Genomic DNA, 24,234 nt, shown 5'->3' with positions numbered 1-24,234 from the left:
TTACATATATTCTCAGAATATACTTTTATGTATATTCTTAGACTGTACTTTTGATTTACGCTGATAGCAACGCCACCTTAAAAAACGTAATTTCCGATATTGTCAGTATCGGTCTTTCTTTGTTTCTGTTACAGCGGTCTCACAACTCAGTCTCTTCTCGACGATAATTTAGGATTATTTCAGAGTCCGATAAAAAAGTACAATCTTACGTGGCATTGCATTGTCTGTGTATGTGTGTGTGTGTGTGTGTATTTAATGAAGGAATATTTAATAAAAAATACAAATTAAAAAATAGAACCTAATATCCTATCTTTATCCTAATCAATAGGTCTGTTCTTTTTAGCTGAACTGGTTACACTAGTTCAGGGTTTATCTTTTTTTATACATTTTGAAAAAAAGATAAACTCTGAATTATACAACCAGTTTAGCTAAAAAGAACAGACCTAAATAATGCATAATATACATTCTGGGTGACGTTCTGTAGAACATACTAAAGATATATTAAAGATATACTAAAGATATGCTAAAGATATACTAAGGATATACTCTGAAAGATATTCGCAGTATATACTACGAACTAAAATAAATGGGACATAGGAACGTTTATAGTATGTACTCAGTATATCGAGTACGTATATCGAATGTTCTGAGAATGTACACAATGTACTTTTGCGATATCCTCCGATACTGTTGAAGATAATTCGTACAGTAAAAGAATAGCGATAGATTAAAATAGATCTCAATTTAATTCACCTCTGGTTAATTTGACTTGTTTGCTCGTATCATTTCCTTCGCGTTACTTCCGCCAAGACTTCGCCGCAAACCGCATAATCCGTTATTCCGCATAACAAGAAATATCGCATTCCAGCGAAAGGGTTCGCTTATTTACTGGTGGCGCGATCTATCGACAGACGGGAGCACTAGTCTCGCATTTCGAGCGTCGAACTCGATCGAGTTTTCGTATCGCACCTGACTTCGCGCGACTGGGAATATTTTCGATCAAAACCGCAACTTCCGCGTCATTATTGCAAAACAGCAACAGGTTTCGACAAATTCGAAGAATAACGTGACGAGCAAACGGCGCGAAATTTTTCTCATAAATAGAAGAATCTATGGAAATCTATGAAAAAAGGTGCGTTTTTTCGATTATATTCTATAAATACAGCAAATTTGGATCTTGTATTGTGTGCTCTTGCTAAATATGATAATAATAATTTATACGCGACTCGGGATTTCGGGAATAATATGTGTTTACACAGTCATTCATACGCTATCACGAGGATATGTGTTAGTGCGCTATAGTAGCGCCATTTGACAGATATACGCTAATCATACAGCGTGTTACTACCGCAAGTGTATTCGACATAATCTACTCACACATACATAAAAATATAAAGCACACAGATATGTATAGGTGTACGTATATCCACGTGGGAGTTCCTCGTTTCAGGGTGGTCGAGGGATGCGACGAGGAAGGACGCGAGACGTCGATCAGTGGGCTTCGATTCGTACGTGGCCTCGCCAACTAGTCTATTTTTCGCGAGTTTAGTCGCTTTTGGTTCCCCTCGCGAGGAGGATCAAGACCGCGTTTCGCCTGCGACGACGTAGTCAAGCATGCGAGTCGACGGATCATCGTCTTCGATTGGCACCGCGAACAAGGATATATATTTCACGGACGAACGAGCAACATCGGGGCTTTAAGGGCGCGGAGTCGGCCAGCAGTTTTCGCGTAAGTTTTTTCATTCATCAACCTTTACCTTAAATATTAAATACACGTGTCCTCGTGTATTGTATATCTCGAGATCTCTAGGAGATGCACTTATATTTGAGACTGTGAGATTTCGCATTAGTTGGAGGCGAATTAGTTTGCGAAACGAATAAAGTTTTCATCGGTCGCATCTCTGTTAGGTTATGTTGTGTGTTTCTCCGGTATAACGTAATTGACAACGCTATTTCACGAGGAAGGACTTATACGTGTGCATTTTTGAAAACAAAGAATTATCATAATTTTTTATAATATTGTTTATAAATTAATGTGACGACTATATTAGTTATATTTCACAAACCACTTTTCCTACATTCGATATACCTATTTTATAAGTCGTTTTAATTAATTAGATACTTATACATATATATATATGTACACACATATATATATGTATATATATATAAATATATATACATATGTATATATATTTAATTTTATATATAATAGTAGTTTTAATTATAAAAAATTGTGATAATCCTTTTTTTTCTGAAAGAAGGAAATGCACATTTATATATGTATATAAAAGTTTTCTCTTGAGAAAAAAAGTTAATTGCAATCGATTATCGCTGTCACGTATATATTATACACGTATACATGCATATAATATTGAAATCACATTATACATGACATGTAATAATAAACTACTACTACTAAAGAATTTATGCGACCTTAGCATGAAACATCAATCACTCACTATGCTAATTATTAGAATTATAGAATTATATTTATATAAAATATATATATCGAATTTTTTATATGCTTTAATTAGAACATTTTTTAAATAAATTTGGTATGAGCTGCTGCTTAGCGAAAATTTCATAGAAAAGATTTATTTATCGAATTATTTCACTTTGTGAAATTCAAAGCTATAATATTGACGGAAAAAAAAATTTTTTTAACTGTATTATTACATGATTATTGTTAATACAACATCCTCATTGATATAACTTTATAAAAAATATATATAATCGATGATGAATTGAAGACTCTCTCATCTTTTCTTTTATATTTTTATTCGCATATTTACATATGCATATATTTATATTTTTGCATATTTACATTTGCACATTTACATTCATACATTTATATTTATATGTATATTTTATTTTGCGAATTAAACAGTTTCGAATATATGTGACCGATCACGTATTTCTATTTTTATCACATCGCGACATAAACTATCGCAGAAATTTAAATACGACGTCAAAACTAAAGAGAATTTTATATACAATGCCAGAGCCAACATAAATAATCGTCAAATATAATATATAATATAATTACAGTTTAATTATGTCCCGGCAAAATTCTATTTACGTGTCCGCTGTTAATTATCTCAGTAATATAATGCTGATAAAGCGGCGTCGTTAAAAAGTTCTACTTTACAACAATGCTTTGTAATAAACAAAGAAATGAAAAAAATAATAATTTTTTTCATTTCTTTGTTTATTACAAAGCATTGTAAAATAATAATTTTTTTCATTTCTTTCTTTAATTTTTCTGGTTCAAAATGAGGATTTCAAAATCAACATCAAATTCGATAAATTAGAGTGAACAGCGAGAAACATCAGCAAAACTTTTTTGATTTTATATTTTATACTTCATTTTATGAGTTTACATTACAAAGAAAACGCGCGACTATCGAGACTTGTGTTACGTAAATATTTTTTTGAGTAAAATGAAAAAGCATCGAGGCAGTTAATTACTTTCGGTAAAAGTGTATCGTTAATGATGCATTAATTACAAGCCAATCGGATAGAATGATACAGAGACAAAGAAAGCAGCAAAAAGGAGTCAGATTAGACACGCTGAAACTTGGCTGTCGTAACAAAAACTGAGATTGATCGATTAACGCATTCGGATTTTCGCACGTACGTTGAAGAAACAGAGATTCGCGACGCAGAAATTGAAACCGATATAATTTCAATTGACGCTGAAGGCGTGAAAATTGACCTCTAAATATATATATATATATATATATATATATATATTATATATGTGTGAGACTAAGGATAGATTTTGATTTATTGGGCCGATTGAAAATTATTAGAGGCGATTCAATTTCGATTTAGATTTAATTTAGATTTTAATAGATTTAAACAGACGCGCGAAAATATTTTGTTGTTTATTTGTAATAATGAAAAAATGTGGGTTTAGTAATATCGTAAAAAGTATACTTATAGATTTATAACATTTTATAACATTGTGTTAATGAGAACACTTTTTAACGTCATTTTCATTGTGTTATTATTATACATTATGTATTTATATTATGTGTGCATATGCATATATGTGTATGTTGAAAGAAATATTTCGTCCTGATGCGTTATTGGTTTCTCTTCCAAGACAAGAGATCTTTTTTTTTTAAATATAATTACTACGTCGTGACGTAAATATTGAACTTTGGTATTTAAACGACAGAGATACTGTTGCATGCTTATAAATAACAATATGGTTTATTCTAATCTGAAATATATTTTAGAGACTGTAAGAATTTTTATCAAACTTTATATTATCAGTTATCAACGATACTACTAATTAATTTTTAATGAGATTATTAGTAAAGAAGAAAATTAAAAATAATGACTTTTTTCTTAGCGAATCAACTAAGATTTTTAAATTTCTACAAAATTTATTCACGCAAATATATGTAGCAAACATCTCTTTACGTCTAAATTGCAATCTCTCGTTTTGTCGTAACAGTTGAAATAATAAAAATACACGAAACGATGGCTTGAACTTTAAACATCTTTGAGATTCATCAATATACATTTTTTTTAAATCCTGAAATTTTTCTACAATTAATTTATTCCCGCATTATATGTGACACATGTGACATGTGTCCATATGCATGTTGTACCTCGATGTGTCAGGACTTGTATACTGAGGGAATTTTCTCTTCGAATTTACCCTGAAAATCATGGTAATCGTGGGACAATATGGTATGGAAAGAATTTTATGAGAATTTCTTTGATTAATATTTATCACAATAAAATATAAAACATGTTTGATTAATTTTACTAAACTGCATAGTAAAATTAATCAAACATATTTTATATTTTATTGTAATAGATATTATTATTTTTATTGTAATAAATATTAATCAGAGAAATTCTCATAAAATTCTTTCCATACACAGAGAGAATTTTCTCTTGGAATTTACCCTGAAAATCATGGTAATCATGGGACAATATGGTATGGAAAGAATTTTATGAAAATTTCTCTGATTAATATTTATCACAATAAAAATAATAATATCTATTACAATAAAATATAAACATGTTTGATTAATTTTACTAAACCGCATAGTAAAATTAATCAAACATGTTTTATATTTTATTGTGAAAGATATTATTATTTTTATTGTGATAAATATTAATCAGAGAAATTCTCATAAAATTCTTTTTATACCATATTATCCCACGATTACCATGATTTTCAGGGTAAATTCTAAGAGAAAATTCTCTCAGCGTACCATACTGTCTCACGATTATCATGATTTTCAGAGTAAATCACGACGTATCTCGTAACTCGCGGTAGAGTGATTAAACAGCCGTTATCGTTCGCCGTTATCGTGTGACAGTAATCGTCGTGACAGTGATTCGTTGCCATCATGCGTGACACACGATAAGAGAGCGCACGCAAGATTTAAACGCGCAAACCACACGCCAGGTATTCTCCTCTGCGCTTTCGAAATCGACGAGTCGCCAGTCGACGCTCGCGAGCGCAACGCGGAGGGTTCTCTTCCGTTCCTCCGGCTAGCGGTTCTCTTCTCTTTCGCGAGTGCTCTCTCTAACGGGAGTGCCCCGTTAGCGCTAAAAGTCATCGGGCGCTAATTGTGAGCGCCAGTACGCGTTTCGGTAGAATTCACGCCGGTGCTTTTCTCCAAATACTCTATATTTATCTCGCGATGGTAGGAACCCGACGAGTATATAAATGATTCTCTGCATCATATCCGCGAAATTCATCGAAATCGGTTTTAAACCCCCTCCGTCGTGTTCTCTATTTCTGATGTATATTGGCGTAGAGGGATAACGGATGTACACAGACCTCGTATCCTGATTAACTTTGATTGCTAGTGTCACGACTTGTCATCGCGTGCTTTTCTTCGTAGCTGCTTATTAACATGGAACCTCGTCGCCGTAATGATAATTCCGGTTCTTGTAAGTTTTTTAAAAATTTATCAAAAACGAGATCGATTAATCGATATTATTCTGTATATAGAAAATACAATACAGACGACAAAAAGCTAACTATATAATTTTTTTTCTTATTTTTCTTAATCATAATTTTATTTGCGATGTGATTTTGTTTGCTCATTTGCTATTTTGTTAGATTCATCAATTTATTAATTAATGATAAATTCAATAAATTCAATTAATTTTTCTTCTTATGATTACTTGTATGTGCATAATGTTTAAAATATGTGTGTCAAAGGATTATAAACTTTTAAATCAAAGAAAAAGACTGAACAAATGTTTATTATTTTATCATTATCTTTTGAATTTAACTTTTATTGTTTCCACGCATGGAATAAAATATAGATGTGTATGTTTAAATTATCGAATATCATGTGATTTTTTCAAGATACCAATGCAATAACAACCCCACCGCAGATAAATTTATCATAGCAATAACATTATTTCTGAAAAGAACTTGCGAATCAGAATTGTTATTTGTTTTTCTCCTCGTTCGAACAAATTTGCGTTAAGCAAATTTCCGCCAGATTCTTTTTCGATATCGAGCGGGAATCAAAATCAAAACAGAGACTGTAGGTTGATTCACAGAAGTACGCGGAAGACAGATTTTGCGGTCTCAAAACAGATTGTATGATTTCTCATAAGTCCGTGCAATAACAGGATATCACGAATAATAGGTTGCCAACGTAACAATATGCGATTCTGTCTGGTCTGCGACGCAGCTGATAATGCAAGTTCTCGAAAAATTCCGAGATCTTTCTCTGGATGTTGAATAAATCGCGCCACTAGCGGATCCTGACGTCGATAATGGGGGATGGGGGGGGGGGTTTGCAAAATTATTTTATTTAATATTTTTGGTTTCATGATTAGCTTTTATTCCAGGATCAACGACATCGATATAGCTCTTTAACATTTGTTTTCCTTTACTTATTTATTTTATATTTTTATTATATATTTTTTAAACAAATTCAGCAAAACTGTTTCTTTTAATTTGCAAGGGGGGGGTTTACCCCCCCCCCCCCCGGATCCGCTAGTGAATCGCGCAAAGGAAGACATAGATCTGGTGGCCTTAATTAAGACCTGACATTATATTTGTTATGATCCGTGTAGTTATATTTACTACAGTCTCTCCCCGGTCTTACTTATTATTTATTTCTCCGGTTCCAAAGTTCGAGATAATTGTATATTTCCGGTATATTTTTGTACGAGTTGTAGCTTAAAAATGTGATGATCCATGAATGCTCAGCTTAATCCAAAATTACACTTATAAAGAAAACAGAAAAAATTGAATTGACGTCAATATTGTAATGCAAATTAAAGGCATAAATATATCTGAGTTTTTTTTTATAAATTAAATTATATGATATAATTCAGAAGTAATTTGCGAATGTATTTTATATGTCATTACATTTTATGCAAAAGAAACGTAGCCTGTAGAGCCAAACGTTTTTCTTATCAATTCACCATAACATATAATATTGCTAATGCAAACTGTGTCTGGGAAATCAAGATTATCGTGACGTATGAATCATTCGGGATCAACATGATTTAGCGTCCGTAAAATAGCTTTACAGTCCAATCACCTTACACTGAAAGAGCTCCACGATAATGTGATTTATTGATTCGGTTTTTGACGAGTTTTTATAGAAAATATATTAATCGAGTTGACTTGTGAAATTTATTTATAATCATCACCATAAATCGTCTTGTGAAAATATAACGACACTGGTCGATTATCTCATTTATAGTAGATCTGTTTTGAATAATAACGCATGATTTATCTGTTTTGATTAATAACGCACATAATATGCTTTTACTATTCTCTTAGATATACAGAGATAATTTAGCAAACACTTTGTTCAAAGAAAGATACATATCTCACACACAAATAATCTTTCTTTTATTTTTTAAGCTTAAAAGAGATAGATAAATTTAACAGTTTGAATTTTATTGTGAACATAATAATAATATAATGTGGAGAATGAAGAGACTTTATTTATTTTTTTATTAGAAATATTTGAATATATTTTTGTATTATTATAAAGTATAATGCTTTTCGAAATGCATACATTTGATGCAACAGAGAATTTATTTACGAATCATATGAGTTCAATTAATTTAAAATTTTGTCTTTCAAACATCCATCATCATTATCAGTGACTATCTTTTGCACGCGATTCTAAAATTTACGGTTAATTTCCAATGCCCAGAACATTCGATACCCAAAAAGCTAACGTAAATATTTCAATAATGAATTTATAAATTAACGATGAACAATTTAATAAATTTGTTACACATTTATATATCAGTCGCGAGAGAGAGCAGATAATATGTTGTGATTAAAACTTCAAGATTATGAAAATAGCTTGTGGTGATACAGAGTACAGTAAAGATTGTACATCAATAATATATCGGTATATACTCGTACCGTTATAAGAACAGTCGATTAAGTAATATCACGTGGTGTTACTTTACAAAGTATTCGTCATGGCTGGTAGACATAATCATATACCATTCGATTAACTAACGGAGTTTGAACGAGGTTGTATAATAAGCTTTCGTGAAGCAGGATGATCCTTCCATTAAATTGCGGAACGAATTGGATAGAGAATATCCGCGATTTTTTCGGTGCTGGCGAAGATGAGAGCAGGAAAACATTTAAATCTGTAGACACGATTCTGAACATAAATATTTGTAAATATTTAAAAATATCTGCATCACCACGAGTTATTGTCATGACTTTGGGATTTTGATCGCAACATCGTCCTGTTCTTTATATATTTATCGTATTTTATTACGATATATATATATATAAATATGCAAATTGGATTCTCTCTTTCTTTTTTTTTCTTTTTTTTTATTTTCCACCTTTCCACATCTTATTATATCAAACTTCGTTCAGTGCGCAATAATTTATAATACAACTACACATCAACATACATATTTCTGATAAAAAATAATATTGTTATGTTCACAATGGACTTTAGTTTATGCTATTAAATTCGAGCTTTATTTTTCGCGGTGTTTTTCTAATCTGAGAACTAAAGAAAGTGGAATACTCTGTATATTATCTGCTGATATTTCTTGTCCGCACAAGGACATGTATCTCGATCTCGAAGGCGTTAAATAGATCAGACCGACCTAACTGACTGCAACTAGGCTACCAGGGGATGCCCTGACCCTGACTACCGCTCATCGACTTCTCGCGAAGTGGGCAATCGTGTCCTGGACGTTTGCCCATCGGGGAGAGATCTAAATAGAGATATCCACGCCGGTCTCTCTCTCGTAACGGAACGACCACTTTGCAGCCGGACCAATGAATTCCATTCTATCGCGTCAGTTATTGCGCGACAGATGTAGGTGTCTTATTAATCGATGGATGAATAATATTCTCAAAAATGTAGTATATACATGCGCGCATTCTTTTGATCGCAATATATAAACATAAATTTTATACTGTACTTATCTGCTGTGTGAGAAGGAAGCTCTAAATATTTAGGTTATTTTAGAAATATTGTCTTTTGATGTTACATTAAACTTAAACTAGTAGAGCACTCATATACTATATTATACCCTGAATCATTTAGTTAAAATAGCGACTGACATAATTTCACAGCATAAAAATTTATTTTTTTTTTTTCCTTACATGTATTACACATGTATATATATTATTTATTTTATATATATACATGTATGTATTTCTATCGTAATATTGTATTAAGAATATATTGAAATGTCTAAAAGAAAAATGTAGAATCACGCAACGTAATTCCCAAATAGTTCAATATCTTTATTAAGAATCTAACACAAATATATAGGTACATTTTAATTATAAAATTTAAACTTGATAGAATATTTTATTTTTTTATTCGCGTCACCACTGTTTGTATGATCAGTCATTTTATTTCCTTCAGTTGCTTGCTAGAATTGTTCCATGTAAATTTGTAAATGAACAAAAGAAAGTATAAGGAAGTATGTAATTAAAAATAAATATGAGAATGGAAGGTTGATAAAGTGTATCGAAATAATATTTTTGAACTTGAATGGATGTTTATATCCTATAATATATGTAGACTCTTGTATATCGAAACTGTACCATGGTAATCTAGAATTTCAGAATAAAAAGAAAATAGGAGTTTTAATCAAACTTTGCGATAATTATATATACTTTTTAGAAACTGTTTACATTTAATTAGTCTTTCGATATCACATTTGACATACTGAAATGTTAATTGAAATATTTTCTTAGCTTCGTGAATAAAAAAAATTTCGCGTACATATTTCTAGCTGTATGTCTTCAAAAAATTCCGCGTACATATTTTTTAGCTGTATGTCTTTCGTAACGCTGTAATATGCGCCACTTAACTATAAAATTATCTAGAAAATGATTATTTGAGTTACTACGCACAGTATGTGTGTTGTAAGATATGGCAAATATATATAGGAAATTTAATGTCGACGTATTGTGATTATTTTGTGAGAAACCGCGAAACGTTATCGTTAAAAAAAATGAAGAGTAATAATAGTAAATATATTTTCTCGTATTTTATCTGTATTAGAGTGGATAAATAAAAATGTAGGCGCCGGGTGACGTAAATGTCATTTTCATGCGGAAATTACAGTATATTCTTTTCGCGAATTTAAAGATTGCGAAAAAAATTATTGAATCTAATTTATATGGCGACGTTACGGCCTATGTGATATAAATGTAATGTTTTGTAATTTTTACAAAGAAGTAGGTGGTGACAGCTTAAAAAGACCTTCGAATATATGCAAATTTCTAGCGACGCGCAGATTCATTTGACAAAGCAGTAGCATATTAATCGATTAATTCTGATTGTTTAATTAAATGGTGCCACTAAACTCACGAGGCGACACTTCGTTATAGTGATCGTTATAACTTTATGTAGAATGTGGAAAGTATAAAATGATAGTTTTCACAGTAATCCAATCAAGAAGAAACTTTCCAGTAAAAGACGATTTATCTTTTATCTTTATTTTTATATAGTATTTATAAGTTCTTTTATTTTATCCTTTATTGCTTTTATCAATAGAAAGATAAAGAATTTTCTAAAAAATCTTAAATGTCTATATATGTATAAGTAAACATTTAAAGAGATATTACTTTATTCTTATATCACTTTTACTTATATCACTTACATCATATTTACATAAAAATGCATCAATGTTAATTCAGATATTATTTTACTTAAATATGACGTAAATAATATAAGTAACGATTATAACGAAATATTTTTTTAAATATTTGTATATATTAATATAAAGTTAATTAATATAAAATAATATTTGTATATCTAAACATGATTTTTCAGAAAAAATTCTTTATTTTAATATAAAAAGTCTCAAAAAATATTCTAAAATTTTATGGATTTTACTCATTTCAAAAATAAAAAAAGCCTAAACAATATGTTTATATGGAACAGCGGGATAAAGATTGCTTAAAACTAACATTAAACTGAAATTGACTTGCATATTAATACCTCTTTTACCTCTTTTTAAACAATTCACTTCGATTATTACTCGATGAATGCAGAATATGAAATAAAAATGCTTATCTTTTTGTATGCGACAATTAGATATTGTAATGTTCACTTATCTTATTCAAATATACAATATATTTTAAAATTCTGTCTCACTATTTCTTTCAGACAATACGATATTGAATTTTGAAAGATTGAATTTTTATAAATATACATCAACACTTCCATTTTCTGATATAAAGTAAATTCAGTAAATATAAAATTACTTAGAATGATATTTCTTCGTAATTTTCCTATTCTATTTCGTTAATAAACTAAAGAATGACGGATTTATATTTTTCTTTAGTACTCCAAAAAGTGCAGTATGATCAAATCCTACAAACGAACAAGCATCACGATATGATATTCTATGGAAATACTAAAATTACGTCAACACGAGAGGCTTAATATGCTTGCGTAATCATAACAACGTCTATTTCAACGTCTATTCTACATTCATATAAAAAATCATTTCCTTCTTCCGCTATAATGAGATATTATTTCATCTTTGCTATTTTTGTTTTTAACCTTCTGAAAATATGTGCAAATGTATTTAAAAGGACAAATCCCACAAAGTGGTGTGTGTTATTTGTTATTTGTATACATATTTGCTATATGTAATCCATATGCATATATTTACTATTACAATTTAAAACATCGTATGCAAAAAGCAAACAGTGTTGCTCATTATTCATTATCTTCGAAAGCATTGGCGTATCATTCATGACGTAACAAACGTTATCTTTCCTTAACGCATACGAGCAATATATGTATTACAAATAAGGCAACGGATAATAAAACGCGAAACTATGAGAAATAGAAAATTGGGGTCGCGACGTCGTTACTTAATAACGATATCTGATATGAGAGAATAAAAAAACTATAAATTGAAAAACAAAAGTAATAATTTTTCTTTTTCTATATATGAATGTCTATCTCCTTTGAAATATAGTATTATTCTTTCTAAAAATAGTTGAAGAATAAAACTAGCGATCGCGCGGTAAGATGAAAGGAATAGTACATTTATTATCCGTAAAAATAAGAAACGAAGGAACATATATATTTTTATACCTGTATCACGTATCGATTTTTTTTCTAGATTGCTTTTTATTATTATAATCGTGTTTCTTTCCCATTCTTATATTGCATCGTATCGATCAATATGTTGTAAGAATTAGTCTTTCACAAGTTAGAATTTGGACGCTTGCTTTGAGCAAGAACGACGATCAAATAGAAAAATGTACTTCATATGTATTAGATTTATAATATTTAGTTTATATATAAATTATTTTATATAGATTATTTTATATTTTTTATATTATATATAATTTATTTTATATTTTTTATATTTTATATGTGTATAGATTATTTTATATTTTATATTATGATGCTAAAAAAAATTTCAAATATTTCCGATTGATTTCGATTGCTTTTTAGTGAAAAAAGAGTCTCAAAAAGAAATCGGGTAGCATCTAGATTTTAATTCGATCTCTGAATAAGGATATTTGCAACAATAACACATATACATATATACATATGTGTCGCAGAGGTCAGATCGTGCGCGCGAATTCGCGCGCTGACGCGTCAGCTCGTCGGCGATCTTCGGCCGACCTCGGGCGCGCTCGGGTGTCGCGTCGCTCGCGCTCGGCGACGCCGCGCGCTCGTTCATCAGTCACCGGTCGGTGTCCCTTGTATAAGTGTCGTTTAGTCGGAAGTGCTCTTCGAGCGCGCGCGCGTTGATTTTCGACGCGCGAACGAAAAGTGGCGGGGTATCCCCGTTTTTCGCGACTCGTGTACGAATTACTGGATCAATGATGCGATAGTCATCGCGAGTGGAGATACGTTTCTCGAGAAGAAAAGGATCGGATCTTGCACGAGATCCGTCATGATTTTGCGGCGTTTAAAAGTTTGCGTCCCAAGAGAGGTAATTTTTCCGATCTCTTTTTTTTTTCTTTCGCTTGTGACGACCGTTCGCATTTTTTGATCATCGATGTTCGCGAATGCGCGACCTCGTTTCGTAATTTTTCGTAACTTTTTCTTGTGTCGGATCGCGATAATACGATATATACATATAACCTCGCGATATAATCACGGAAGATTGCGCGAGGAGAATAATCGCAATTAGCTGCAAGTTAATGATCTACATGCCGTCATCGGGCAATCACATCTCTGATTGCATTAATCGCGATTTAATTCCGTACTAGCTAGCTGCAACGGCGGGGGATCATACGTGGCGTTCTTAGGTCCGTATTTTTAGTGATATTGGCACGCACGGTATTAAACATGCACGGTATTGGCAACGGTGGCGATGTTCATGACCAATACTCTATAGTTTTTATGAGAAAGTGGAAACTATTCATTTTCGCCCGGCCGGTCTTTCGCGCTGGCTGTATCGCGAATACGAGGACAAGCCGCCTCGCGTCTATGTTTGTCCTCCTCTGCCGGATTCGCCGGGAGGGTTACGTATATCACAATTTGTTGTATGTTGGTACCATCAGTGGCGCAATAAACAGCGGGGGGTCAAAGTGCTGGCAGCGATATTTAAAGAAGGGGAGGACGAGCAGAGAATGATAGAAGTAAGAAATTAAGAAAAAAAGGAAATAAAAAAGTTTAATGAAGTAGAAGAAATAAAAAAAAAAAAAAGATAAGTTCATCATCTGCATACATTTTATTGTGATGTCAATTTTATATTTTATCGCGCATACATTATCGGACTTTTTATTATTAAGATTATATTATCGAATTTAAATAGGAATAAATAAACTTGAAGAGTAAAAAATCAGACTTGAGATATGGTCGGCAAAGATGATACGCGATTATTCTCTTTAAATATGTTTTTTATCTTTTATATATCTCTTTAAGTATCTATTTGCAAAGAGATTTAAATGTTACATCACTGCACGCGAGAAAAGTAGGATGATGATTATGCGAATGCTAAGGGCGATTATCATCAACGATGCGAATTATACAAGAGAACATTAACACAAATCATTTTATAATGAATCAGCGTTCAAAATATTTTGTAATTCTCAAGACGCAATAAAACGTATTTGTAAACTGCTTTGATGTTATTCGCAAGATGAAACAGACTAAATACTAAATAAATGATTATAAAATAGCATGAAATACGTTGGTCGATCCATCAAATTTGTTCTTCTTATATATATTGTCTCTATATGTCTATATATCAAATATTTCTATATATTTTAAGAAGAATAAAAGAAAAGAAAAAAATATAATATAAAAAGGATAAAAAGTGACAATATATAATAATATAATTCTTTACTCTATTTTTATATCTGTCACTTGTAATTCAATTTGCGATTAATCTCTCATTCGCGTCTATTAAAGGTCGTATAGACAAATATTAACTGAATTATTAATTATTAATTACGATCATGCAGCTTTTAAATATCAGTTTGTGAATAAAAGAACAGAAAAATATTGGATTTAAATTTAATAATAAATAATCTCATAAGATTTTATAATTAAAATTTCAGATTAATTTTTTTTTTCTTTCAAGATTGCATAGAGTTGGATATTAAAAAGAGATAAAATAGATAGAAATGATATAAGAAGAAATGGGTGTAGAGACATTGGTCACATTTTTACTCATAAAATTAAGCTTTAAAATTAAGTTTTATTTTAGATTCGTATGTCGATATTTCTCTAAATTTGATGTATTGTACATTTCCGTAAAATATAAATTAGAAATATAAATTATATAGGGAATCCCAAAAATTAAGAAATTTTCTTTCGATGCCGAAAAAGAAATTGCGTCATTTGGTATTTTTTTTTTACTTCAACTATAATAATTGTGCGCTCACAATCAGATCAAGCAATCCTTTTCAACATTTGACCCAGACCGCTTTCTGTGAACATGCATCACATTTCTCACCTTGCACGCGTTACAAGAAAACATACAAGGTATGCGAATACAGCTAACACATAAATTCACAGAGTCACGTGTCATCCTCAAAGAGTTCCTAAGTAAGAGTTAGGGACAACACGCATGTACATATGCACATGTGTGCGTATATTTAATTTATTACGTCGCTCCATATGCTTCTTTTTTTGGTCTTTCCTCGAGCGTTTGAAAATCCACTTGTCAAAGTAGAGTAACATTTGATCGATCAATCTGATAAGAGAAACCAAAGATTTATACTCTGCTCCGACGAGTAGATGTTCGAAAGCAATCCTCATTACATACAATGGAGTGAAGCGTTAATAAACAAAATTTTTTTAATCATCTCCATATGTCCTCTCACTTGAGAAACTCCACATCTATTCACGGGCATCTATTTATTACATCCGTACGACGCCTTTGTGGATTTTCAATCACTCTGGCAGAAGATTCTTTTTCTCGGCTGACAATGTGTACGTCTCGCATGAGCGGTTCAATTTGCTTGTTAAAGCAAATCGAGCAGCGTGACACGCGTTTCACTACGTCGCATCGCGGAATCTCCGTTATTTATTGTTCTGAACCCCCAGACCGGACGAAATTAATGACACAAACTGATAAAAAACATGAGCTAAGGATATAGCCACCTTTTTTAGCTGTATTTTTCTTGGCGCGTCATAAAATACAAGAAGATAATTTGTTTACGCGCATTTCGGATTTGTATAATTTATTATATACATTTGAAATTGATATTTCGAAATCGAATTTCGTCAAATGTTAATATGATATAATAAAATATTATATTATATTGGAGCATATTGAAGCGCTGACTCTTGTGTCAGACACAATTTTATATGTCACTTTCTTTAGCGCTTATTACGATGTCCTACATTATTAAAGGCTATCATGAGGTTCGTTCAAGTGAAAATGAGAACAATCAAGATTAATGCGATTTAAAATAAAGAGCGGAGAAATTCTCGAGTTCCTCTATAGCAGGGTCTTTGTACGCATTATTTTCTATTACAAGGCTTAAATCGAGCGATGTTAAAATATTAAAGTAATATAAATGAAGAATAATATTATATATAAAAAAGATTATAGAATGTAAGGTATTAAAATTAATATAATATATATATAAATGATTATATGTATATTATTATTATATATTATATTAGAATGTATAATAATAAATATACAAGAAATTAAGATATTAAATATAATATAAAACAAAAACAAGTGAAATTAAGGCTCCTGGCTCCTTTCCGACCATGTCGAAATCGTGACGTCAGAGGCGAGAAAACACACGCTAAAATTTCTTAGATGCCATTTCGAAATAAAAAAATATTTCGATGAAACAGCACTTCAGATGGCTTTAGCACACTCTTAAAAAACCCCGAAAACTATCCTTTCCCCTTTTAAATCAATCAACAGCTGTAAAATGTAATATTATGAAGCCCAGTCCGTCTGGTCTTTGCACATGCGCAGTCATTCCGCATGTCAAAGTTTGATATCTCGATCATTTTACAGATGTTGATTGATTATAAAGGGAAAAGGATAGTTTTCGGGGGTTTTTAAGAGTGTGCTAAAGCCATCTGAAGTGCTGTTTAATCGAAATATCTTTTCATTAAAAAATGGCATCTAAGAATTTTCAGCGTGTGCTTTCTCGCCTCTGACGTCACAATCCAATATGGCCGCGATGAGCACCCAGGAGCCTTAAAGTCTAATTTACACAATGCTTTTATCATTAATATTAAATTTCAGCATTTTTTTCTTCTCAATCATTGTGTTCGATAATGAATATCAGTTTTTATTAATATCTACATTACATGCGCTCATGTCGTTTCTCGCAAATATAAATAAATGTTCATTTTCCACCGCGCTTCTCCTTTATTGTCACATTTTGACAGCTTCGAACAGCTGTTTGAAACATAGACGTAGCGCATGACCAGAAAAAGGCCGTTCTACATTAATTTGGTTTGGTTGCAGCTCCGGAGAGAAACACGCGAGGATCGAGCCTGATGTCCGTATGGTCGACCAGCTCCGGACGCAATACAGTGTTTGCCGCGGAAAGCGGCGGAGCAGTGCTTGCTCCCACTTCGCACCTGCCGACCCACGTACACGTGGCGCACGAACACCTGCGCAACGCTGACGGCCACTGCTTTCACAAGCCGTACCACGATCATCACCACCACTGTCAGGTCGGTACATCTATTTCCCCGCTCTGTTGATCCTAGTCGCGGATCCTTTTTCTCTTTATCCTCTCCCACGCGCTCGCGATATACGCCTTTTATCCTCTCTCTATTCTCCGTTCTCCGCTGCACGTGTTCTTATGCTATCCATTTGTGTCATTTGTTTCCGTCTTCGTGTCATTACTGTTCTCGTTTCTGGTGTCTACATACTCGTCGTCATCGTCGTCGTCGTCGTTGGTTTGAGGAAATTGACTATGACTTTTAACAGCGCGAATATTTAGAAGACCTGAATTGAATATTTAAGGTACATATTTTCCCGATTTCAAGATCAATATTAACATGTTTAAGTTTCATACTTCAAATATATACATAATGAGATATATATACATTTTTTCGCTTTGTACTCATGTATGTTATTTTTCTGAATCAGCAAACTTATTCCGCTTTCGCAAACTTTTTTACAAACCGCTTATACAGACATTTTTTATGCGTCATCTCTCGTTGCAAAATGTGTCGAATCATTTATAAGCTTTCATCAAAAATTTCTGCTGCAAAAGCAGTTTAACTAAACATTGACTTTACTCTTTCTATTTTATATACAATTAAAAAATCTTTTATCCTGTTATCAATTTTGATTTGTTACCAGAAAACTGAAGTGTTTGGAGAAGAAGGATCATAACACTGTATGTTAAATTAGTCACATATACATATATACACACACATATATATAGAATTGTTTTCAACAAATTTATATAATAACAAAGAGAGATTCGTTTTCTTAATCGCATCCACAATAGTGTCATTTAACTGTCGCTTTAAAACAAATGTTACACTTTGATCTTTCGACTGATCAATCGAGCGCATCGATATCAGCTTCATTGCGCTTAATTCCATTCGACAAACGTTTTGATGACGAGTGTCTCTCTTTAAAATCTCTCTTCTAGTTATATTCGTCAATTCGAATACTGCTGTTACATTTGACTTTGAGCGCACGATCCATGTTTTTCAATGTTCCATTCTGGATGTGTGTTATGTACTGATAATTATCCGGATGTCATTCATAACGATAACATCGTAATATCATACTCTCGTACATATTTTTTTTTTTTTTTTTTTTTTCATTTGCATGTCGCGAATTATACATACTTTTAAAACAAAGTGTTTTTATCATAAATTAATGAAATATCTATTATATGCACGCATTGATATAATGATGATGAACTAATCTAGATTTTCTTTTATATCAATGTATTTGTGTTTGTGATATATGCTTGCTACGAATTGTCGATTTTGCAGTTTGATTACGACGTCAGAAAAAATTAAAATTCTTGTTATTATTGCGCATTGATAAATAGATAGATATAACAAATACATATGTTAATTGACTAACCGTTTTCGTTCCGATGAGAAAATATTGTGTATATATACGTGTTTTTTGTAGATATTGCATTGAATTGTTGTTTATGACAATTATATAGTGATATACTTATCTACAAATATGACGTAAGATGCGATGTTCCTCTCTCATCATATCCATATTTCCTCTTTCTACTTATTGCTATAATGTGTGTACGTTAATCATGTACTATGTTTGTAGTTATAATACCTATTCATGGTTCACAAAAGACTTGACGAAACGATAATCCAAGAAATTTATACTTTGATGTGATACTCGAGGATGTGCTTTAAATGTGTAAAGTACTGCTTGTACATCAAGTTGTCGAAATAACAGACAGGCTGACATTAAATCAATCGTATCTCTTTTTAGCTAAACAAACAAAAGTCTGGTTATCGTATGACAAATGTATCACCTTCTCAGTTATTAGTCACTATTTTCACACGTATTAAATACCCAAGCTATATATTGAAGTTTTCGAAGTGTTTTATAGCGAGAAAAGGAACATCAATATTATTATTTAATTGCGTTATGTATTTACATTCATAATTAAAGTCAATCATCGTGCTTGGACACGTAATAGATCGTCACGCGAGTATCGGAAATATTCGAACGCATATTCATCTCGCACATTTCATCGATTGCCTGATCAATCTTTGTAAATAAGCGAATATTTTACGCTTCGTATTGAAAATACGCTGTTTTTTGTTCTGCATATTTTTGCATTTTGCATTTGAGATGTGTATTAAAAAATATATATATTTTTATATTAATTATATTTTGTATAAATTATATTTTTATTTAAATATTATTTTTATAAAATATTTTTATTAAAAAATATATTTTTTTCTTGATGAGTTTGCAATTTCGCGTTTGCTGACAACCAGAAATTTTAAGATCGCCATTAAACAACATATTTCCGATAAATATGAAAACATCGCGTAAGTCACGTGTGTCCCTCATTAGTGCATGCATCAGTTCCTTGAAACGCGCGTACGTATGTATGTGCGTCTTTTCTCATGCTTGCCAGACTTCCCGCAAGACGCATGGAGTCTCTCTCGATCTTTCATTTCATCCGTATTCTCTTTTCTATGTTTTCATTAATTTTCGTTATTATTTGTTTCGTTCAGCACCCATTGGTTTTTTGTCCTACGCGGGACTTTTGGCAAGTTCTCCCATTGGCACCGACGTTGCCATCGATCTTCGGTATGTGCCCTCTCTCTCTCTGTCTCTCTTTCTCTCTTAATTGCGCTTAAGCTTTCATCGGGGAGTTGTGCCCGATCGCAAGATTAATATCGTAGACGCTTTAGTCCGACGTATGACAACGAGAATCGCGTTCCTCCTTTTATTTTAATGTCGCCCTTATACCCTTTTCATCTCAGTCCGAACTAATTTGCCGTCCTTGCGTTCGTTTTGTTCGCCAGTCGATGATGTCGCAAGCGGGTGATGGCCTTCACACACCGGGTTACCTGTCCTGGAGAAAACTGCAGCTGAGTCGTGCCAAACTCAAGGCGTCCAGTAAAACGTCAGCCCTGCTTTCCGGTTTCGCTATGGTAAGAAAACACCGCGAGATGAATCCTTCGTTAGAAACGTTCGTCAGCAACGACAAATTTTTATTACTTTTGTATATCAAGGTTATTCATAAATAGAATACGCGTCTGTCGCAATAATTAATCAAGTGATAAAACGCAATTTTAAATGATAATAGAATCCATCATGGATTTATTGTGTTGTTTATGAAAAAAAATTTCCTGCAAGTTGAAGAGATGATTCATATCTTCGGAATATGTGAGATCACGCGAAAATTTTAATACTGATATCGTCAGTGTTGCGCGAGAAAAAAAATTGTAGAAAATTATATTTAAATGTTTCAGATTAAAAAAAGAGCAAATGTAGCTTTTAAATTATATCTATTTTCATTTATACATATATATATATTTTTCAATTTTACTTCTTCTGGGTCGCGCAAGTTTCATGTCACAGAACATCATCACGTACTTTTAAAATTTTATAAATATACATATACGAACAATAATTTACGATTCTCGATGTGTCTATGCAGGTTGCCATGGTGGAGGTACAGCTGACGGAAACCACGAAAGTTCCTACAGAGATGCTGATCGCCTTCGCCGTCTGCACGACTTTGCTGGTAGCCGTTCATATGCTGGCTCTAATGATATCCACGTGCATATTACCGAACATCGAGGCCGTCTGCAATCTGCACAGCATAAGTCTCGTGCACGAGTCGCCGCACGAACGTCTGCACTGGTACATCGAGGTCGCATGGGCCTTCTCCACGTTGCTCGGACTCCTGCTGTTCCTACTGGAGATCGCGATACTCTGTTGGGTGAAGTTTTACGACTTTTCGCAGGTGGCCGCTTGGTCGGCCTGCATAGTGCTGATACCGGTGTTGATAATTTTCCTCGCGTTCGCGATACACTTTTATCGGAGCTTGGTCGCGCATAAGTACGAGGTCACGGTGTCCGGTATACGAGAACTCGAGTTACTCAAGGAACAGATCGAGTCCACGGATGTGGAGGGTAGAAACGGTGTCAATCTCCTACGGACCGGAATGACGCATGTCGTTTGAACCGGTCTCCTCGATCTTCCCTGTTGCCTGGATTGTCTTAGATCGAAGAACGCGCAAAGAAGATGCGAAATAGGCGAAGCGAGAGGGACGGAGATCTGTTTGTTATAGCATGCGGATGCTGCAACGAGTACGAGTGGCGTTTCTCTTGAAAGTTCTCCCGCTGGGAAACGGATCTCTCGAGTTATTTACACGAAGAACATGACAAATGATCGCCGATCTTCGTGCGCATGCACTTTGCGTGCACACATTGCAAATGTTACGAAAGTTTGGTTCAGATAAAATCTTCCTCTCTTTTCTTTTCTCTTTGTTTTTTTTTCTTTTTATACGCGTGTCCTCTGTGATGTAAATTAATGTAAGTATGTACAATGAAACTCTGCTCGCGTTGACGAGAAGATGCGCGCGTGATGAAAGCATCGCAGTGTCAGCTTTAGAAGGCTAACGAAGTTCGATAAAAACGTCATTGTATATGTAGACACAGGATACATTCCTTCATTCGCGTTGCGACTTAAATGTAGGAAGAATAATATGTTCTGAGGAGATACATCGTAACCCGCGTTATACGCAGCTTAAAGAGCGCGATAGCCTTTTATCGGAGGGTGACGCGACTGACTATGCAGTTGAATGTACTTATCTTTTTATTGAAAAAAAACGTGCTTATTTTCGAAAAACGCGACTAACGTTTATACATTTTTTAACTATCTCGAACAGGTTGTCGGGCACGAATAATATACACACATCACACGTTTCACGTTACATAAATTTTCCATTACGATATGCAGAAGGTTAATCTCTTTCTTGAATATATACCTATGATTTGTAATCGCGCAGCGATTTCTTACAATCAACATTTCATCGCGTAAGTACATTACTTTAAAGTACATACGATTGTCTAAGAGACGAAATATCGGGGGGAAGAAAGGACGGATTCGAAGGTAAATAATTTTGCGGGTAACTTGAGACACGTTAAGTATATTTCGATGACGATAGACGAATGTATATATTGGATTATCATTTGTATATATTTTTCCGGCGCACTAATCAGAGCTGGACAACAGTGATGCGATTGCTAAAATAAAACGGAAGTATATACGAAATCGCACGCACGCATTATATTTTCCGTTCGCCGCAAATGCGGAAAGGACTGGTAACAGGTATATCTAAATCGATTAGAGAAAACGTAAACGAGAGAGATGACGTAATGCACTTATAAGTGTGGTACTGCTTGGCCATTTATCCTTGGAATATGTAATAACGTCGGATATAAACTTGATTGTCGGTGGTAGTGGATGTCCTCTATCGTGCTGTTGACGCAGACGTCATTCTCCCAACGACCCTTCTGTACTTGATGGCTGTCAAAGTGATAGAAGACCCCTCGACCTTCCTTCTTGCCATTTATAAATTGACCCTCGTAAAGATTACCATTTTCTACGGGGATATTTTTTAGGATAAATATGAATTTTCAGCAAGAGTATCTCGAGCGCGCTTAAACGAGAGAATAAGGAAGCTTAAAATTGATGTTTCAGTGCGCCAAATCGAGAATTAAGATCAAGCAGTTGGGGAGCAAAATGTATCACACACGCTCTATTCTCTATGTAATATATAATTAAAAGAAGAAAAAAAATACAAAATATCTCTAAGCGAATTTATTTTGCGAAGTCGTAATTTAGAAGTTTCACTTGTGTATCTGCTCTCTTTCTTAAATAACAGTACGATACCTTGAATGAGTATCCCTTCTCCATGATAACGATCGTTTAACCATGTGCCCTGATAATAACCACTGCCGCATTTGTACCAAATCTGACCGTAACCGTCCCGTTTGTTTTTCCGAAACGTACCCTCGCAATAGCTGCCGTCCTTATACCAGTTGCTCCCGAATCCGTGCTTTTTTCCTTCTGCCCAATCACCGGCGTACACTTTACGTATGTTACCGTTTTCCGAAATTTTACTTAGGATACCATAGCCGTGTTTACGATCCTTGAGCCAGTCACCTTCGTACATCCAGCCGTGACTACATGATTTCATAATACAATAACGAATAAAATATCGAAATCTATATATTACGATATTTATAAAAAAATAGTCTCTTTTTAATCATTTAATATCTGTCAAAATTTATAGTTAATTTTTTTATATTCCCGTGATCATTAGATTAAATTATAATTAAAACATAAATATACTTATGTTTAATATTTTTGTTTATATCGCTTTTAAATCAAAATTAGATAGAAGTAATTTTTATATTTTATCGAAAAGAAATTGTGGTTATTATAAAAAAAGTCCAAGAGGTAAAATATTGGTAAAAGTCAAGTAGATATCCGAAAAAAAAAGGAAACTTGTAGGGATGTAATTTTTATGACACCTGCTTACTCCTATGCCTTTGCCCTCTCTTTTATCGTTTCTCCATTCACCCTTGTAATGCGCTTCAACAATGCGTTTCGCTTCAGGCGTGTATATAGCATGTCGCCAACCATTTCGTTTGCAAGATTCTATTCGTTGTTCGCACCACGTAGTCTTTTGTACTTTTAAGAATGGCATTGTCAAATATTTGTAAAGGATGAGACATGTCGATTTTTCATTCTGGATGAACAATCGACAATTTTCATAGATCAACTTGACATACTTAATTGCCTAATTCACACTGCTCTATCTTGCAT

General features: G+C 33.0%; 3 protein-coding genes across 7 annotated transcripts in view; 2 read left to right on the top strand and 1 right to left on the bottom strand.

Moving 5' to 3' along the window:
• Positions 1 to 1,589, top strand: part of LOC145936295 (thioredoxin domain-containing protein 17) — a 17,536-nt gene extending 15,947 nt beyond the window's left edge. The window contains exon 3 of the mRNA XM_083038361.1: positions 1,451 to 1,589. Within this exon, the coding sequence (XP_082894487.1) occupies positions 1,451 to 1,529 (79 nt within the window). The 3' untranslated portion in view covers positions 1,530 to 1,589. The remainder of the gene's footprint in view (positions 1 to 1,450) is intronic.
• LOC145936294 (calcium release-activated calcium channel protein 1) lies at positions 1,588 to 23,252 on the top strand. Of its 5 annotated transcripts, none has more exons than XM_083038358.1 (4): positions 1,588 to 1,729; positions 17,392 to 17,603; positions 20,373 to 20,543; positions 21,053 to 23,252. In XM_083038358.1, exons 2-4 carry the CDS (start codon positions 17,424 to 17,426, stop codon positions 21,578 to 21,580), a joined length of 879 nt encoding a protein of 292 aa, XP_082894484.1. In that variant the 5' UTR covers positions 1,588 to 1,729; positions 17,392 to 17,423; the 3' UTR covers positions 21,581 to 23,252. The 5 variants fall into 5 exon arrangements, with proteins under 5 accessions (XP_082894484.1, XP_082894481.1, XP_082894482.1 ...); XM_083038355.1 differs by lacking the exon at positions 1,588 to 1,729 and adding an exon at positions 5,508 to 5,928; XM_083038356.1 differs by lacking the exon at positions 1,588 to 1,729 and adding an exon at positions 5,516 to 5,928 and having other exon boundaries at positions 20,415 to 20,543.
• LOC145935993 (uncharacterized) lies at positions 22,785 to 24,234 on the bottom strand. Its single transcript, XM_083037841.1, has 4 exons — positions 24,220 to 24,234; positions 23,940 to 24,157; positions 23,296 to 23,588; positions 22,785 to 23,005 (listed from the first exon to the last, which is right to left on the bottom strand). The coding sequence occupies exons 1-4, from the start codon at positions 24,232 to 24,234 to the stop codon at positions 22,785 to 22,787; spliced, it is 747 nt and encodes a 248-aa protein (XP_082893967.1).

This window comes from Prenolepis imparis, unplaced genomic scaffold (assembly GCF_030444845.1).
Source record: "Prenolepis imparis isolate NDT839.2.m4 unplaced genomic scaffold, iyPreImpa1.0 SCAF_5, whole genome shotgun sequence".
NCBI classification, from domain to species: domain Eukaryota; kingdom Metazoa; phylum Arthropoda; class Insecta; order Hymenoptera; family Formicidae; genus Prenolepis; species Prenolepis imparis.
The sequence above is the reverse complement of the archived record's forward strand: the minus strand, read 5'-3'. Positions and strand labels throughout refer to the sequence as shown.